Source organism: Sinohyriopsis cumingii, chromosome 1, assembly GCF_028554795.1.
Source record: "Sinohyriopsis cumingii isolate HCF-2022 chromosome 1, ASM2855479v2, whole genome shotgun sequence".
NCBI lineage: Eukaryota > Metazoa > Mollusca > Bivalvia > Unionida > Unionidae > Sinohyriopsis > Sinohyriopsis cumingii.
The window spans coordinates 77995563-78016731 of record NC_142961.1 but is presented as its reverse complement, the minus strand read 5'-3'; the positions used below and the strand labels follow the sequence as shown (position 1 = coordinate 78016731).

At 36.8% G+C, this 21169-nt stretch overlaps 1 protein-coding gene across 1 annotated transcript in view; it reads right to left on the bottom strand.

The window, feature by feature from the left end:
• LOC149807172 (trifunctional enzyme subunit alpha, mitochondrial-like) overlaps positions 1 to 21169 on the bottom strand; it is a 104491-nt gene that overhangs the window by 62455 nt on the left and 20867 nt on the right. The window contains exons 6-8 of the mRNA XM_089963061.1: positions 12370 to 12489; positions 7221 to 7323; positions 5752 to 5821 (exon numbers count right to left, since the gene is read on the bottom strand). Of these exons, the coding sequence (XP_089819187.1) occupies positions 5752 to 5821; positions 7221 to 7323; positions 12370 to 12489 (293 nt within the window). The remainder of the gene's footprint in view (positions 1 to 5751; positions 5822 to 7220; positions 7324 to 12369; positions 12490 to 21169) is intronic.

Below are 21169 nucleotides of genomic sequence, written 5' to 3'. Positions count from 1 at the left end.
ACAAAATTTCAATATAATCCTCCAGAGAGTGTAGGAGGAAAGTGCTGACGATTCAAGTTTCAATACATATACTATAAAGTTTCAGTGTAATCCTCCAGACAATGTGGTGGGGGGTAGCAATAACAACTCAATCTCATTTTCCCAAAATATCTTTTTCTGACAAGTTCTGAAAACATCTGAACAAAAATGGGCCAGAAAAAAAATGAGAAAAAAAACCTTGTGCAATTTACACCAACCAATATCTAACAGTGTCATTAAAATCCTCCAAGTAGTAGGGCGAGAATCATTAAAATCCCCCCAAGCAGAAGGGGGTCAAGTGATGACAAGCCTTGCTCTGTCATTGTTGGACAGACTGACACACAAGGGTAATGACATTGTCCATACTTTTCAAACAAGTGCAGGGATAATAATAATTCTTTATTTTATATGGGTAGCTCAGTTAGAATACAAAATAAATGTATATCGCCTCCCCTGAGGCCCTCAAATAGTTTCTACATTTTACATGCATGCATCCTGATCAACAAAACATGTAGGAAAATAAAGTTCATGTTACTGACAAAGTAGAAATTAAGTATTGTCTTTACATTACCCGGAAAATATCAACTATGGTTAATACATGATACAATCAGAAGAAAAAAATGCATGTTCCAAGGTATAAGAGCTGCCAAAGAAAGAGGAATTTCACACACACACACACACACACACACACACACACACAGACACACACAGACACACACACATGCAGAAATCATTTAAAAAAATCAAGTATATATGGTTCCATGGTGTGGATCTTGATAGTTTCCACATTCTGAGTCATGTACAAGTCCCCCACTCTATGGGCATGACAAAGGACCTGTGCTGAATGCATATATGCATTTAACTCATCATGCCAATAAAATAAATACATGATCACATGACAGAGATCTTGACAACTCCAAGTTATGACACTGGGGCAAGTCCCCCACCCAAGAGTCATAACCCAGGGTCTGAACTTGATACAAGTCTGATTTCATATTTTCATATCCTTAAACCAACATGGGGTAATAGGCTGGGGATTTTTTTCAGTTTCCAAGTTATAACCCAGAGCAAGCATGCTACCTTAGAGGCATAAATATAAATCAGTAGTAGATATATTTATAACTGTGTAGGAGGGAGGAGAAAGTACACTACATTAATAACAAATGGAGAGATGGAAGTACTTATACATAGGATGACTAATAAAACATTTTTCTTCTGAAAGTGCATGGCTAAAAATGTGAGAAAGTAAGATTTACACAAATAAGTGAACACTGTTAGACCGTGTTTTCCATGAGAGCTGACATGATATATTCACTATGGATATGTGATCAACACAAGAACTTGATGAAAGTGTCTATTTCCAGATTGTACCAATTGTTAATAAGTAGCCACCAGGTTATTATCCTAAAACTGCCTCGCTTGGTGCTCAGCATTAAGAATAGGATTGGTCGGCCTGGTGTCAGGATAATGTGACTGGGTGGGACATCATGCTACATGTCTGCAGCATAATGCCCCAGTGCTAGACATCACTATAAATTGCCACTGACAGCAGACAGCATAGTGAAACTACTGAAAAATTGTTAAAGCTATGTCAAAAATCCAAATCACACACACACATTATCCTAAAAAAAGAAAAAGATAATAAGAGATGCTATCCGAAATCAATCTCCTGTGTTTATCAATTGTTTATAATCAGATCAGTATAATGTAATAAAGAAACATGTTTGATAGAACAATTTTACATTCCAGTATTTCATATGCTATGACTATAGTCTACGATAATAATGTGAACAAGCCATTTCCTAAATCAATTTTATTTTCATTTATAACTTCTATGGCAATTTTATTTCTGAATTAGGCAAAAAAGGGAAATAATTTTGGTGAAAATTTTGTGATATGTTCATAAATTTTTTAAGTGAGGGCTGCTAAAATACATAATGTAGGTATTATTAATTTGTTGTAAACTTTATGCACAAAAGAAATGAGTGCAGAGTATGTATGTATGTGTATATATATATATATATATATATATATATATATATATATATATAATGCAAACACACAGAGTATTTCATGAGAAGGAAGATTTATCATGGAGTTTTTAAATAGCAACATATGTAACAATCTGCTTGCAGTGAGAATATTGTATATTCAGCAAAATAATTGGATGTACAAAATATAGATCAGTCAGTCAAGCTAAAAGAAAGAACTTAAATTCTCAATTTTCACATTTTGGGAGGATGCATTACAGGCATGATGCTACTGACTCAGACCCGAGTCAATCCTAAAGTCTGGAGACATGACATACTCCATTTTAAGGCTGCCAAGGTCAAGCAAAGATTCAGATGGCAAAAGGCATGGTTAAAATTTACAGGGGACTTTTTTGTGTGCTACTTTTTGCTGACAAGAAATATCATATTCAAAAGTTAGCTTTGGTTCATTGGATTTTTGTATAATCAAAGTTTCCTTAAAATCTGTATCTAGACCAGGCCTAAAGATGACAACAGGGTCAGTGAGGTACAAGTCTTTGTATCTATACCCAGCCTAAAGGCTGATACAGGATCCACTGTGGGTTTGTACTATAAGATATGGACATTTTGCCTGGTAAACATGTTTAAATGACCTTTCGATATTGTTGATAAATTTGATGGGATCTGAGCTCAGGTCATTGGTTTCCACCTTTGGAAAAGCAGATCATCTAATTTCTAATTGGTTGGTTGTTAAAGGATCTGACCTTGTTAACAAGATGGAATGATCTGGAAATGAATAATAGACCCACATCCTGGCTCTGTGATTAATTGTCTCTTAGTTTTATATACAAGGTAGCGATTTATTATTCCATCTTCCAACATCACTCTAAGTAGCATCAACATTTGTTGTGTTAAGTTATAATTTGAGAGGATTTATTTATTTCAATTATTCATTAGAATTACAAGGTGCTCATAAAAATCAGGAATTACTGTGAATTCAATAAGACATTTTGGATTATATCTGTGTGATACATCAAGAATGTTTTATATTGCACTATTCCAGACTAATGGCATATCAGCACATTAGAATGAACATCATTCAGAACACCACTGAAACTCATGTGGAATATTCTATACTTTTGGACTTGTGATAGAACTTTTAGGACTATTTAGGATTCCATTCACCATAATGTAAGTTATTTTCAATTTTTCACTTTGTATTCTAGGGAAATAATTTTTGTTGAATTTTACAAAACTTACTGGTTTTCATTTTTTCCTGTTAGTTATAATTTAATTAGTTAAATGTAGTTAAAGTAATACACAGTGCATCCTTCTCTAGCTACCTGCTGGGTCCCTCTTTGTCTACTATGGTTCTCTGCCCAGACATGATGTCATTGCAGCCAATATATGTTAATAAGCTAGTAACTAAATTTAGATACAATAAGGTATTCCTATAGAAACAATTCAGGGGCCATTGCCAAGTTTCATGCATTCACAACTTTGCTTTTGACCCCCAATTTGTGTCAGTACTTAAATGTACTCAACTATTATGCCCATATACCTCATACCCGCTTTCTACGGTGCATGTATGGAGTATCGGCTGTTTGTTGTCATAGCAATCCACAGGATCAGAATTATTGAGTTTCGGTTATCAGTGTCCCTATATACCTCATATCAGCCCCTTGCAGCGCCACATACAGGTGTCAGACACTCTTCACAACCCTACAAACTCCCCCAAATCTCTCTTCCTGAGGTATTCCTACAGAAACAATTCAGAGCTCGGCTGGTGCAGTGTGCTGTAACAGGATTTGCCCCCATTATGCCAAAGATTATTTATTTTTCAATAAAGTTTATACTGAACCTATGTATTGTGTGTTATTTAAATTTAAGACTATAGAGTTGTAAAAAACATTGCTATGTGTTTTTACTAGGTGTTATGTATGCAACACGGTTATACTACCATATATTGTTGCAAGCTGTTATGTAACTTGGTGACAGTGCCATGTGATTTACTAGGTGTTATGCAACTGCAAAATATGATCTTTACTACTTTATGTTATGCTGCCAATAAATATGACAATTATATGATAATAACAGACTAATATATATACGTGTTATTACAAATACATATGACCATAATCAGACATTATTTTGGTCTTCCATAAAAAGAAGCTGCAAAATTTTTAAGGGGAGTTTGGGGGTCTAGAGCGGCAGCACCCGTTCCGGGGGTCCAGGTGGCTGAAGGCTCCTTGCCAAAAACGCATTTTACAGTCGTGAAAAACTGCTCCTGGTGCAACTTATGATTGCAAAATAAACTAAAATAATCATTTGAAAAACAAATATACTTACCAAAAATGTTCAACTTTACTTCAATAATTTCACAATACTTATAGTCACATGAATTTGGTCTCTAATACTATTGATGCTGAAGTTATTTCATGTGTATGTCAGTGTTCACATCGTAACTAAGTAACTAAGTCACAATAATTTCACAATTTTTGCAGCAAATATATTATACTTCTCTCTTTTCATAACAAATCTGTAAAATAAACACCCAAGTACATCAACTATATACAAATAATCCCATACATTCACTTGTCCTTTTCTCCAATGGATAGAACCTGTTGATACGCCAGCCAAGCTCTTTTTGAGGCTTTGGCAAAGATTTCTTAAGCCTTCCTTTTTGTCACCACTGACTTTTTTTGCTTAATGTGCAATCGTTTCTTTTCCTTCTCAATGACAACCTTTTTCCTTTCAAGCTGGTGCTTATATTGGCGACATGCAGTGCGCATATTCTGACAGAGGGCTACATCTGTTCTCTCATGCAAGAAACCTTTCTTCTTATAGTAATCAACTGCATTTTTTCCAGATGCCTTCTGAGGTTCGATATTTCCGTATCAGCTTCTTTTGTAGGTGGTGTTCCAAACTCTTCCAACCGCAATCACAGGGGTTCGTTACAAAGAAAATTAGGAGTATCCATCCATGATTCAAGGGATGGGGGTTCTACCCTGTAACAATACAGGTTAGACATCCCATCCCTTGATCGTGGATGGATACTCATAATTTCTTTGTAATGAACCCCTGTGACAGTGATTACCGTAATTCAGATCTTTCTTGCAGTGGTCACAAAATGCCAGTCCTCTAGCGTTCAGTTTTCTTATAAACTGACCAACTAAATTTCCGTCAGCTTTTCACTCCAGCCATTCCCATATCTTTTTAAACCTTTATCTAAAGTTTTCTTGTCATGCTCTCTCTCGACAACTCAGGACGCCATGTTTTGCAAGCATGCCTCTTGTTTCCATTGCCATCAATTTCCATTACATGAAGAATCATTGGATGAATTTAAACCTTTGACTAATCAGAATACTCTTTAGAGTACAGTCGTGTGCTAACTAATATATGGAATGAATAATTTACAAGGGTTGTTGCGAAATGGGACCAGACAGACCCTTTTTAAAAAACCGGATTTGAGATGATATAAAAAACAGACTATACCAAGACAAATCTGATTCAAGTCAGAAGAAAAGCAGAATTCCGCTTTAAAACAGAGCAAAATCATGTCTGCATAATGCAATAATACTAAACAAATACCTACACCTTTGCATACCAATAGATCTGAAAATAATGTGATAAGACCAAATTATAATATCTATAAACATACATAATAATACATGTGACCAGGTGATAATACCAGACTAATGACCTGTACATAACATACACATACTGATCTGTGTGGAGAAAAGTACATGAATTAAATACATACCTTGCAGTCTTGATAGCAACTTCCTCCAGATACTGAAGTGTCCGTGTCTCTGGATCAGTCAAACCTGGACCTTTTCATGGAAGAAAAAAGGTGGTTATCTTAATCTCCATTGTTATATAAATTGGAAGGCTGTAAAATTAGCAAAGACTTTCGACAAACAATAGTTCAGTTTCTTTGCATGAAAACTGCAAAACAGATCAAACAAAATTGCCAAATGATCTTTACTATCTTTGGAGCCCAATCAAGAGGTCTTTGGATCAATTCATTAATGTAACAAAAGTGTCCACTCTTAGCACCATGTAATGGTAGGATTCAAACATATGTGAACTTAAACAAAACCATTTCATTGTTGTTGTGTTGTTTAACGCCATATTTCAGCACGATAGGCTCTGCATGGCGGCCAGTATTAATGGTGAAGGAAGAACCAGGAAAACCCAGAGAAGAACCACCAACCCACAAGAAGCTACTGGCAAGCTTTCTCACATACCCACGTTAGCTGAATCCTAGACTCGAACCCACACTGACAGAGGTGAGATGGCAGTGATCCGTAACTGAGAGCACTTTAGACCACTCGGCCACTTGGGGCCCCCAAACCATTTTGTAAGAGAACATCTAAAATGTTGTGACCTCACACTATGTACCTTTACATTGTGGGTTTAATTTTTGGTGCATGACTGCAGGTTCCATTTTTAGATAGAGCTATAAATAAGTTGTTGTTATGTTTTAAACTCAGGCTATGTAATGAACCTATTTATGGTCTGGGGTAAGTTTCTGATTAGACCAGAATCCCTGGTTTAATGAATCAGCTGTTTTCAATAGCAAGTTTAACTTAGCCAAAAACTGACTTATCACTTCAGCATGGATCATGTGCATTTCCTTACTGTTGGACACTGTGCTGTGCAGAAAGAGGACATAGACTCATGTCTGTCTTTTATCTTGGCCCATTCCTTGTGGGATCTGCACTGAACATGTCTTTTTACATCACTTCTATGACCATGTTTGACTGAAAAATTCAATTTACACACACACCACAGTGAATATAATGAACTCCTTCATTAGACTGGTTTATATGTGGTCAAATATCTGTATAAATAATTATAAACTTCTGTCATTCAACTTTTTGACTTCTTCCAATTTTCTTTTCACATGACGCTAGTCCACCATTTACAAAATCAACTGCCAATTTATCTGTTTGATGCCTGCAGAGAGTTTACCAGTTTGCATGGGAACCATTGCATAAGCACTTCTTTGACAGTGATCAAATACATTTTTTAGAAAAAGAAAAGTTATGGCTTAATTTTTTGTTGATTTGGCCATTTTCCATGGTCTTGCCTAAACATTCCTTAGTGTGTATTTTTCAGTCTTCATCCACACAAAATACGCAGAATCCGAAGGACAAACAGGTCTGCAATGTACTTAAGAGTACAGCATATACGTGTTGGTTGCAGTAAGTATTACATAACATATACCTAGTGGTTCAATGGTTCCATCTACTAAGCCCATCTTTTTGGCCTTGTCAGCACGAATTGTCTTGCCAGTCAACATCATGTCTAGAGCCTCAGGAAGATCAATCTAAATAAAACATAAAATTTTAGATTGAGTAGAATGCATACTGACCCATAATTTGGAGCATTATCCTACATATCCATTATTAGAAAATATACTGAATATCAATGACATCAACCTCCATACACTTTAGAACAAGAAATCTATGATGCAATTAGGGATTACAGAGCAACAACAGAATTGCAAATTATGAAGAATTTAGATTTTTGTTTGCTAGCTAGAACTTCAAGTACCTTTTAAACTTTATCAGTCATGGTGCAACCTATTTGAAAAATTTAGTGTCCATATTACATGGTTCCTACACTTTTCTAAATATAAATTTCCAGGACTTTTCCAGGTTTTTTTCAGGATGAAATTAATTTTTTCAAGGTTAACATCAATGTTCCCTTTAAGCTGCACACACATACGGCTGCAGAGCGGCTCAGCTGAATTGTCCTTCACCCAAGTCACCGTAATGCTTGCAAATGCAGCACGCATAGCGTGCACATCTACCATTCACTTAGAGGGAATGTTGGTTAACATATGACCATTACTGAATGGAACTAAAGAACATTTTGGATTATAAAACATGCATTTTCCAAATCTGAAGATGTTTCTCTTTCAAGAATATTCAAAACATATATGTCAGAAAAGATGATCATGTACAAAACCACAAAAGAGTCACACGAATTTCATGGGACTTGGAAAAAATCTCAGGATCAAGGAGAGATCACTAGAGTAAAATGTGTAATCTATATATTAGATGGGTTCCAAGGGTTGTCATCGCCAGGGGCAGATGTGGGAGATAAGCACCCACTTCCCTTGGAAATGTCCCAAGGCTTGCGTCCGATAGAGCCTCTGACAACCAAATCCAGCTCCAGGCCTTCATGAGTGGCTAAACCTGTTTAAACTGACTGGAGAAGGGATGACAGGCGAGTTTCTGGCACCTCAAAACCAGATGCTTCGGGCAGATGGGGCTAGTTGATCTTGGATGGGTGCCCATCTAGGAGAAGGTATACTCTGATTCAAACCTTCGCTGCCTTGCGACTATACCTTCTCATGGGAAAGGCTAAGGGAGTAAACCCCAACAGAAAATCCAGAGACAGAGTCCCTAAGGTGACTTGGCATTGCTTTCAGTGTCATCTCGGCAACTCCTGTGATGCAGCTGGTGCCATGATGTATCGGCTTGTCCTTTCCCTTGGATCCATCAGATGCGTGGAGAGGGGGGGATCAGCTGCATGGGCAACAGTTGATTCTCCATATCACCCTGCCCAGGCTTGCGCCCTGGAGAGGGCACTCCAGCTTCACTCCATAGCATTGACACAACATTGGAAGCAGCATTTTACCGGTTATAAGTCAACACTTGATTGGCGTAGAGCCAGATGCCAGGGGTTGCTTCTGATGGTGAGTGAGACCAACAGGTTTCACTGGACAGCTACCACCCGCCTCAAACTGGGCAGCCTCCAGCCAATAAGGTGCCATCCTGCCACAGTTCGCCTGCCTTGCTGGGTGCATAAGGCTTAAGGTACGTGAGTATCTGACAAGCGGACTGCAACTACTGCACCAAAGAATAACAAAAGAAAACCAATAAGGGAACCTCCAATCCTCAAGCTCGATACCTGAAATGTCCGGACCATACTGACTGGGTTTTCAGTTGATCTGCAGACAATCAGCGATGTTTGAAAGATTTGAGTCATCAACGATGAACTTGCAAAACTCCAGGTCGACATTGCCTTGCTACAGGAGACACGACTACCAGATTCCGCATCCCTCAGAGAAACGAATTACACATTCTTCTGGCAAGGAAAGAGCGCTGATGAAGCTAGAGAGTTTGGTGTTGGATTCACTGTCAGGAACACTCTGCTGGGGATGATAGAACCCTGCCAACAAGGAAATGGAAGACTGCTATCCCTCTGCTTCCATACCACAACCGGGCCTGTCAACCTGATCAGCGTTTATGCTCCCACACTAAGATCCTCCACAGATACCAAGGATGAGTTTTATGATGAGTTAAACTCACTCATCAACAAAATTCCCAAGGAAGAGAACTTGATTTTGGTGGGGCGACTTCAATCCTAGGGTGGGTGCCGACCATGACTCTTGGCTCTCCTGTCTTGACAAGTTTGGCATTGGGAAGATAAATAAAAATGGGCAGAGCCTTCTAGAGACGTGCTCGTACCATGACCTCAGCATCACCAATTCTTTCTTTTAGACAAAGCCACAGCATAAAGTGTCTTGGAGGCATTACCGGTCTAAACACTGGCACCAGCTGGACTTCATCATTACAAGACAGTCAGCTTCTTACCCGTACCGTCCACAGTGCTGACTGCAACACCAACCACTTGCTGGTGTGCTGCAAAATGAAGCTTCAGCCGAAGAAGATCCACCGCTCTAGGCAAGAGGGTAAACCATGCATTGATGTGAGCAAGACGTCATATCCAGACAAGGCTGAGGAATTCACCTATGCTCTTTCCAAGACTTTTTATTCAGAACCTCCCAACAGCAGTGCCAAAGAAAGATGGGATCACATCAGAGAGACTGTGTACAGCACAGCCACACGGATCTTTGGTAAGAAGCAATCAAAGAACAATGACTGGTTTGAGGCTAACTCCGCCACACTCATGCCAGACATAGAGTCGCAGTGCTCACCTGCAATACAAGCAATCACCCTGCCTGAAGACACTACAAGCATACAGGTCTACCAGAAGCAAAGTGCAGAGATTAGCATGACAGTGTGCCAATGAATACTGGCTTCAGCTCTGTCAGAGCATCCAGTCAGCAGCAGATATCGGAAACATCAGAAGCATGTATGATGGCATAAAGAAAGCAATGGGTCCCATGAAGAAAGTGACAGCACCACTGAAGTCTGCTGCAGACGATACCATCCAAAACAGAGGCAAGCAGATGGAGCGTTGGGTGGAATACTACTGTGAACTGTACTCCAGAGAGAACCACGTGACCAATGATGCCCTCAACGCCATTGAAAACCTCCCTCTCATGGCCAAACTGGACGAGAAACCTACTGTAGCCAAAGTAAAGAAGGCCTTATAGAAACCGTCCAAGGTAAAGCCCCAGGGAAGGACGGCATCCCAGCAAAAGTCATCAAGTGCGGCTGTAGCGTGCTTCTCACACACCTGCACGAATTCCTCTGCCAGTGCTGGGATGAGGATGCAGTGCCTCAGGACATGAGACGCCAACACATCGTAACCCTGTACAAGAACAAGGGCGACAGAAGCGACTGCAACAACTACAGGGCCTTATCCCTTCTCAGCATCGTGGGTAAAGTCTTTGCATGCGTCATCCTGAACAGACTGCAGACGCTTGCTGACATAGTGTATCCAAGTTGCAGTGTGGGTTCCGCGCAGAGAGGTCCACAATCAACATGATCTTCTCCGTCAGGCAACTGCAGGAGAAATGCAGAGAACAACATAGACCCCTCTTCCTGGCCTTTACAGACCTCACCAAGGCGTTCGATCTGGTCAGCAGAGATGGACTCTTCACAATCCTGGCGAAAATTGGATGCCCTCCAAAGCTGCTAAGCATGATCCAGTCCTTCCACGATGACATGAAAGGCACAGTGCAGTACGATGGCTCAACATCTTACCCCTTTGACATCTGCAGTGGAGTGAAACAGGACTGTGTCCTTGCCCCCACGCTCTTCAGCATCTTCTTCACAGTACTGCGAAAAGACTGAGCGCCTTTCACCTGAAGCGATCGAGTAACAAACAACGAGGTGCTTGAACGCGCCAAGACTCCCAGCATGGTCATACTCCTCTGCCAACGTCGCATCAGATGGCTGGGCCCTGTATGTCAAATGGATGACGGACGGATCCCCAAAGACATTCTTTATTTGAAACTCGCCTCTGGCAAAAATTTGATCGGATGGACACATCGCCACTTTAAGGATGTCTGCAAGCGCGACATGAAAGCCGTTGACATCGATGGCAACACCTGGGAAGAGCTCGCTCTACACAGGTCAAGATGGTGACATGCTCTGATCACTGGTCTGAAAGCTGGCGAGGACAAGCTACGCTTGCTAGCTGGTGAAAAACAATCGCAGAGGAAGAAAAAGCAGTTCCAACCAACACCAGACGCAACCTTCAAGTGCAGCAAGGACTGCCACTCCCGTGTTGGACTACATAGCCACAGCAGACGCTGCACAACCACCAACTTGGGACATCTCTCATGGGCACACTTCCATCATAAAAACACAAAATATATGAAAATTGATTTAAATTCAGCACTCACTTCTACTAATCTAAAAGTGTAACTTTCGCTGAATGCACGTGAGCTGGAGTTGTGCAATGATTATGGTCAGGTGATCAGATTTCTGTATGCATTACTCACGCATTCTTCTTTTAAAGTTTGTAAAGTGGTGGGATTTGTCACTTTTTCTTATCTGACATGTTCTGAAGTTTGAAAAGAACCATCTGCTCTTAACATTTTCTCTTAAATAACATCCACAACCCACACCATAAATCATTTCACTTAACATATGGTGCCATTTTCTGTAAAAAAATAGACTGGTTCACTGATTAGCTCATCTATAAAATGAATCTGTTAGGCAAAGTTCATTTTTGAAGAAACTCATAAGCTTTTCTTATGCAGCAGTCACTATTTTAAGAATATTATCAAATTTATATTTTTGGAATTAAAGATATTAAAAAAATGAAAACTTTTTATTGCTTTATTTTTTATTTATTTTTAATGTAGCAAAAAACCCTAATCCACATGCAAAGTAGCAGAAAGCATAATTTGGGGAAAAAAAGCTTAATGATTATGCCAAGTGTGATGGTTGGCATGTATATGCTTTACTTGCAACTTGGAGCACTGCTTTAGACATGCTTGTTGGAAAGTGGACACAATTGTTTAAGTTTGAACTGGAATGTTGAGAAAGAGCTTGATTCTTACAACTGACACTATTTAGAAGAAAAAATATAATAGAATTAGAACCTTCTTTGCCATAAAGATTTCAATGAATTGCTTTACACACTGGACATGAAAAGTACAGTAAAATGGGATTTAAAAGAAAAGAGTGTATACAATTATTTTGCCAATATATTCTTATCTTACCAGCCTTGGTAACCTCTGAGTGCCTCCAGCTCCTGGAAGCAGTCCCAGCATGACCTCGGGGGTTCCAAGTCCAGTCTTCTTGTCCTTCACTGCCAATCTATAATGGCATGCCAGGGCAACCTATAAAAAAATACTCAGTATAAAACTAAGGTGTTCTTAGCTGGTTTGACAAATGTGATTTCACAGGATCATCCAATTTAGAACAAAAATTTTAAATCATATTTGAATCTAGTTTTTCCTTCACCTATGCTCATTTCAGGCAATGTCATACACAGAACTAAAGAGAGCATTTTGTAAAATGCCAGTAAAATAATCTGTTTGAGATGTCACAACTGAGGACAAAAATGAAATCCTCTATTCAGTCATTAATTTTGAAAAATTAATTTTCCCCATGTGTAAAAATTATGCTTTATAAGGTAGTACCTTCTTACGAGCTCTGTTTGCCAACATCATTCATGATAAATGTGGGTGGTATTACAGAAAAGGAGAAAGATTTAGTTCTATAATGACAGAAAACATTGAAGACTTTCTACTTGCATGAAAAAAATACAGTAAAACAACCTCATTTTTCATGCCAAATGTTTTAGGCCCAAAATCTCTAGTTTAAAAAAAGTGTTTGTGTTCAGGATTTTTTACTTTTTGGCCTTAGATCTAAAGTAGACAAGTCCTAGCTGCACATGGACAGATGAATAGATGCAAAAGAAAGTATGAAAAGTTTGAGACTGGGACTTAATTGGGGTAATGACATAAAAACTGGGTCCAATAAGCAAGAAAAGGTCAACTTTCTGCATATGTTTCATATATTTAATATATTTGTTTGTTAGTTTAATTTTTTTACATTTCATTACATGCTACTGTAATGTAACATTGTATGCTGTACTTGACCCTTTCCAAAACTGAGTTCATTTCTGTTTGATGTGATTGACCTTTTAAAAAATGTTTTATTTCATTTTATGTAAACATCTAATAATAGCTTCATTATTCTCTATGTGTATGAACTTAATACCAGGACTTTTATTCAGGCAAACAAGGATTAAATATGTTTATTTGGGTCAAGATTTTGGAATTTACTAAGTGAATCTTACTGGTTATTGTGTTGTAAGTAAATAAGGCTCATTAGATTATTCTAGAAGGTTATTTTCTATTAGGTAATGGTTGTTTTTAGATAATGCTAATTGTGACCTGAGGTTAAGTAGAGAACAATATATATTGTAACTGTGAGGATTTTACCATTCATGCTTTAAGACCTAGCACTTTCAAGTTGTATTATGTTATGACCAGTTTCAGTTGAATTTTCTTTTCTTTAAATTAATGAATTCTAGTGTTTATTTTCTCGTGAAATACAAAAGTGTTCTGATAAAATAATTGGATAAAAGCATTCACTGGAATTTATACTGAATTCAATGCTGGAATTATATTTCTGTGATTCAACAAAATACTGTTGACATATCAACACTTCACTAGCTACCATCGACTTCAGTTTTGAGATATTTTCTGAATTTTTACTGAATTTTATTCAGGACTTTAAATTACTAGGAAGTGTGTCTGTAAATCTTGGATTATTTTGGGATTTAATATGTAATACCCTAAGTGTTTTTTTCTTCTCATTTTTACTTTGTATTCTAGGGAAATATATAATTTGTTAAATTTTACAAAGCTTGTTGTCTTTAACTCTTTTCTGTTACTTATTTTAAGAGCATAGACCTGTAACACATATGTGTGGGCAAAATAGCCAACAAAAATGTCTTTAATAGATTTAAACAAATCTCTTGGAAACGTGTTTTGATGCAGTCAGAAGTCATTCTTTGTGATTTTTGTTTATTCGCCAAATTCCTCTTCATGTTCAATATACACAAAACAAGACAATTCAGTAGTACTATGAAACTCTTGTCTGGGACCAATATTGAGCATGTAATGGTCTTTTTGTAATGAGAAGTGGAACTAGACAAGATTTCTCACACTTGATTTTGGTCTCCTATGTCCTATACTGAAGAAAATCTAACAAGTTCAAACGGAAAGGCAAAAATTCAGAAAAACCACATTTAAGACTGTTATGTATATTTAATTTAATTGTTTGTTAGTTTTAAAAAAATTATTTCATTACATGCTATTGTAATGTAACATTGTATTGGACTTGACCGTGTCCAAAACTGAATTCATTTCTGCTTTAACAGATTGACTTTAAAAAAAAAAAAAATTATTTCATTTTATGTCAACAACTAATACACAGCTAAATTATTCTCTATGGATATGAGCTTAATATTAGGATTATTATTCAGGTAAAAAAGAAGGACTAAATATGTTTATTTTGGGTCGGGTATTTGGAATTTCCATAATGAATTTTACAGGTTGTTGTGTTGTAAGTAAACAAGGCTCATTAGATCATTCCAGAAGGTCATTTTCCATTAAGCAATGTTTTTATATATAGAAAATGCTAATTATGACCTATAGAGAACTATATAATTTTGTAATTGTGAGGACATTCGTGCTTTAACATCTAGCACCTTCAAGTTGTATTATGTTGTTACCAGTTTGGGCTGAATTGTATTTTCTTCAAATTATTGAATTCAAGCGATTATTTTCTCTGGAAATATAAAGTGCTCTGACAATATTCTTGGATAAAGACATTCACTGGAATTTATAGTATATTGAAACCTGGAATTATATTACTGTCATTCAACAAAAGACTTGATACATCAACACTTCAATAGCTACCACAGACACATCACGAACTTCAGTTTTGGATTTCTTTGGGACTTGTACCAAATTTTATTCAGGACTTTAAATTACTAGGACTTGTGTCTGTAATTCTTGGTTTATTTTGTGATTTAATTCGCAATACCTTAAGTTTTTTTCTTCTCATTTTCACTTTGTAATCTAGGGAAATAAATTTGTTAAATTTTACAAAGCTTGTTGTCTTTCACTCTTTTCTGTTACTTATTTTAGGAACACAGACTCGTAACAAAACAGTATTTTAAGAATGCATACACAAGGGCTCACCATTATATGGGCAAGAGTGATGTGGATCTGGACACTAATATACAAACTTTAAACCCATCAACACAAATGATAACAATGGTTACAAAACTGAGAGGAAGGGGTAAGGGTGTAGCATTACACATCAGTGTTCTTCCAAAGGCTGACCTCTGGTATTAATTTTTATTTTTCACCATGGTTCTTTCCCACAACACATCTACTAATAATGTTATATAAGCATCTCCAGTTACATCACTTAATCTCAAACAGTTCTGAAATTATAGAATGGAAATCATACAATACTGAACTGTGACCTTTTGACTGAAGATAGGGTCCCATATGGTATGCAACACACCTTCTAGTGATGCATATAATAATACCAAGGTTCAGCCCTTAAAACCTCCAAAGGCTTTAAATGTATGGAACAGAAGGAAAAGTGTGACTAAATGTAAACTATTGAGCTGTGACATTGACCCCAAAGTTATAACCATATAAGTAATTTATTTCTCACAATATAAAGTGAGGCGTTTGGGTGGCCAAGTGGTCTAAAGTGCTCACCTTTATGAAACACTGCTATCTCACCTCAGTCCATGTCGGTTTGATTCTCAGGTTTGGCCAACGTGGGTATATGAGAAAGTTTGCCAGTGCCTTCCAGTATGTCAATGGTTATTACCTGGGTTTTCCCCAAGGTTCTTCGTCTGTCGGTTATACTAACTGCACATGCATAGCCTATCTTGTGCTGAGAAATGGTGTTAAATGCAAAACAACAATACAAAGTGAAAATTCAAGAGACACTAATCCCAAATGTCCTATCACAAGTCCCAAAATATAAAATATTCCAAATGAATAACAACAGTCTTGAATGTCCTGATATAATATAATGATGCAATCCATAATGTCTTTGAATGGGTTCACAAAATTCCAAATTAATGCATTATTTCAAAAGTCAATAGAGCACTTTAGTAATTCCAACAAATATTTTTAATAATTCCTCTTGAATTATCTGACAAACAGATCTAAAACCGACAAGAAATTATTTATTAAATCTATATTTACCGTATTTACCGCATATGTTGGGACACGATAAAATAATTATTATTTTTCCTGTCCCAGAACTTACGGTGAAACATTTTTCACTTTGGTCATATGTCCCAAGACTTAAGAACGAAATAAACTGGTATTGCATTTGTGCTCCCCCCCCCACTGCACGTCACAATAAAATAGATAAATAAAATGCTTAATTGATTATAAAAAGAAAGAAACTAACCTTGTGTTGTTATCATTTGATCCTTTTTTTTCAACATGACCATTAAAGAATAAAACATTTCCACGAAATCCGTATAGGTAGTGTAGGCTTCCATACTGTAGCGTGTATCAATTATGTCCGATACCACACACCATGTTGTTCATTGACATGAACACTGAGAAACAATTGTATGTGGTTGTGCTCAAAGGTTTGAACATGTTATCCAACTGAAAACTGGAGCCAACAAAATCGCATACAAGAGGGAAATAGTCAACAGATATCTTGAAGACGCCATTCACACATGACATGGTGTTGGGTGCAAAATAATCAAGACTGAATTATATCCAGGTCTACTGTATGACAATATCTCGCAAAAAAAAAATAAATCATCAATTGAAAACACATTCACTTGAGTACAAGTGACAGTCTTTTCACCAGCTAGGGATACATAATTATCCTTACTAAAACAAGCACACATAAGCCCTGGTGGTGAATAAACACAACTGGCAGCAAGCAGTTAACTCCTTCTTTGAACCTACCGACAGAACATCAAAGACAAAAGGTTATTTTTATTACAAAGCAGGCGATCTCAGAAGCCGACCCCAGTTACTTTATTTTGTAAAGGATATCAATACAAAGGTTATTTTATTGCAAAGCAAGCCGACATCGGAAGTTGACTATGGATTCTGTGAAGTGAGCTGATTTTTTTTTTTTTTTTTTTGAATATACAAAGACGGCCGAGATATGGAAGCATACTTGGGTTCCTTTTCAACTGTATTCACGGGAATTTTGAAAATAAATTGAAACAATGGAACAAATTTCAAAGTGACACAATATAGTGCTTTGTGCACAGATGTCGATGACCCAGCATCACCCAGAATATTTGGAGAAAATAAAATCATGTGATGAATTCGTTAAGGCCAGAAGAGAACTATACTGTATGCCAGTATCTCGTAAATAAAAATCATTATTTTAAAACACATTCACTTGAGTGCAAATGACAATCTTTTTGCCAGCGTGGGTTACATAAGTATCATTAATATTTACCCGCAGACATCAGTGCACCTTTGTATTAATTATTACTGAAGATGCCAAGCACATATAAGCCCTGGTGGTAAATAAACACAACTGGCAGCCAGCAGTAAACTTCTTTGAACTTGCCGACTGGACATCAAAGAGAAAGGTTATTTTTATTACAAAGCAAGCAGACGTTGGAAGCCGACTCTGGACTCGGAGGCTGATTTTTTTTTTTTTAAAGGATATCAATACAATGGTTATTTTATTGCAAAGCAAGCTGACCTCAGATGCCGACTACTGGATTCTTTTAAGTGTGCTGATTTATTTTTTAGCTTTGAATATACAAAGACGGCCGAGATATGGAAGCTTACTTTGGTTCCTTTTCAACAGTATTCACAAAAAGTTTGACAATAAAGTAAAACAATGGAACAGTTTTTAAAGTTGCACAATATAGTGCTTCGTGAGCAAACATCGATGACCCAGCATCATCCAGAAGATTTGGAGAAAATAAAATCATGTGATGAATTCGTGATGGCCAGAAGAGAAACAGATCATTTTGCCGACAATATGATCATTAACATGGATGAAACTCAAGTGTACTTTGATCACATTCCTGGATGGACTGACGATAAGATGGGCATCAAAAGTGTGAGAATTAGCAAGACTAGTGCAGATTTGAAAAAAATCTTCCTTTTGTTCTTGCATTTTCCACTTCAGGTGGTGTGTTGCCTCCAACAATTTTTCATGGTAAGAGAAAGTTAAAAAAGTATTCATGTACCAAAATAATAGACCGTACATATGCAGGAGAAGGGTTGTGTTGAGATGCTGCTGCAGTAGATTAAAGAGTTTTATCTCAAGTAGTTTTATATTTAAAAAATAAAATTTCAGTTGGATTGCAATTTCCGACATGTAATTTTTGAATGATTTAAAAGGTGTCCCACAACTTACGACTCGAAAAAAACGATGTGTCCCAGAACATACAGCGCACAAAAAAAATTACTTTTAAAATTAATTTATGGTGTCCCAACAAATACGGTGTCCCAACATATGCGGTAAATACGGTATACATATTTTCAACTGATGCAGATGTGAATCACTTTCACTTGATGTAGCTGCAAATCATTCCAATGGAAAATTCCACTCTAATTGTAAACAAGACTGGGCCCTGAATGTTGAGAACTCAAATGCTAAGTTGTTGTTGTTGTAGGGTTTAACGCTATTTTTCTGCACAAGATAGGCTATACATGGCGGAGATAGGCTATACATGGCGGCCAGTATAACTGGTGGAGGAAGAACTATGGAAAACCCCGGGAAGAACCACCGACCCTTGAGAAGCTACTGGCAATCATTCTATTTACAACTTACAATCATGTACAAAAGTTAGCTCTGTAAATATTTTGTTTACAACATATAATCATGAATAAAAGTTAAGCACATAATAGACATTAAATATATATAATAATAGGACCAGGATTAAGAACAATGAGTTTAGACCTGAATGAAAATAATTTCTTTCCAGGATGTTCTTTCTAGTGTGTTGATGATAATATGTTTTTGTGGGAATTTAGAATGACTTTCAAGGAATTATATTTAAAAGTAGGTCATTATTGGAAAGTAAATCTCTTTCTACTCTTATTTATTTTTGCATGATGCAAGAAATGTATCCTGTAATGTTGGTAATTTTATTGAGAGCAACTGTGCAAATTTTCAGTTAAAGTGAAGGAACACAAACCAAAAAGCAAGAGTTCCTCAAATGGTTGATGCTTTACTTGAGCAAATAGAATTTCCACGAATTCAAGCTTAGCTGATTTCTTCTGTTCACTTCTGAGCATTTAAACCATCTCTTATAGTCCTAATCAATAACAAGATTTTCAGATAAGTTGCTGTGGTGTAAAAAACTGGGTATCAAATTGGCACCATATTCATTTAGGACCAATCAGCCATCATTATAACTCTATTGGCAAAGATCCAATGTCAACATGGCCATCCATCTGAGAGAAGTAGTGATAGCAAGATTTTCAAGACAAAAATATTGGCACTATTTTTATTTGGGACCAACAAAGTATCATAAAAAGTCTGTTGGTGAAAACCCTATACTCATATAACCATCCATTTGAAAGGAGTGGAGATAGTAATTTCCAGATGGCCACCATGGTGGACATATTGAAGGTTAGTTTGCATCAGTTTCACTTAGGACAAGTAGATACAATAAGAACTCTTCTGAAGAAAACCCTATGTTAGAATGACTTTACGTATAAGAGCAGAGATAAATTTTAACTTAGGACCAATATGTCATGTTTGTATGACTTTCCATATTAAAGGAATAACAATAACAAGATTTTCAAGATGGCTGCCACAATGGCCATATCTAATATCAGGTTCAAACAATTTCCATTAAAGATTAACTAGAATTATAAGAAGTTTTCCCATGAAAGCACAATGTCAATATGACCAATCACCAAGGAGTAGTAGCCATAGAAAGACTGTCCAGATGGCTTATGTGGCAGCCATATTTGGAAGTCAAATAGGTACCATTTATATTTACGGCCATCTAGACACGATACAAAGTCTTTCAATGAAATCAACATGCTGTTATGACCATCCATTCAACAGTAGTGACAGCTATATTTTCAAGTGAGCCACTGCGATGGCCATATTGGATGTTTGAGAGGCATCATTAGTGGTAGTGTTATGTGTAAAATGTAATAAAAACAAATAATACAATAATCAGTTATAAAATGAAATTTAAGAGGAACTGACAATATTATGAATTAAATCCAAATTAATCCTAAAAAAGTTCTATACATGTCCAAAAGAATAAAATGTTCCAATGAATTCCAGATCCTCGAATGTACTGGTCTGCCAACAGAACTGATGTATCAAAATAGCATTATCCAGAACTTCTTTGAATAAATTCAAAATAGTCCAAACAGTACTTTGTAATTCCAACAAATAATCCAAACAAACATCTCTCAAATTATATCTAAACACAACATTAAACACATTTGCATACTGGTATTAATACAAGAACATATGAAATAATCATCCAAAATAGGAATCAAATAACTGCTCAGTGCTCTCCTTATATATATCTCCAAGAGTCTATTATATCTATATGTCACAATGTACCCCAAGTGACACACCTTACTACTCAATCTAATATTTTACAATACCTACTCATGTGACCTGTCATAAATAACCCACCTGACTGACCCATCCAATGGAAAATAACTTAGTTCATCTAAGAATCACTGACCTCAATAGCCAATGACAAATTACTTAAAAAATGTCAACGGGTTCAAAATGACAGCCATCTTGAAAAGTTTGTAAAGTACATGTAGAACTTATTTACCACTAGTACAGCTATACAAACTTAAGTTACAAACCCTGTGCAGCTCAACGGCTTGCTGCTTTCTCACAACTTGATGTAATTATTGGAATTTTTTAAATTTCAAATGACGATGGCAATTGTATCTCCTGCCATGAGAAATATTCAAATCGACACATGATGTTCAATAAACATAATTGCGTCTCTTTCTGCTTTTATTCCTAAGAATCTGA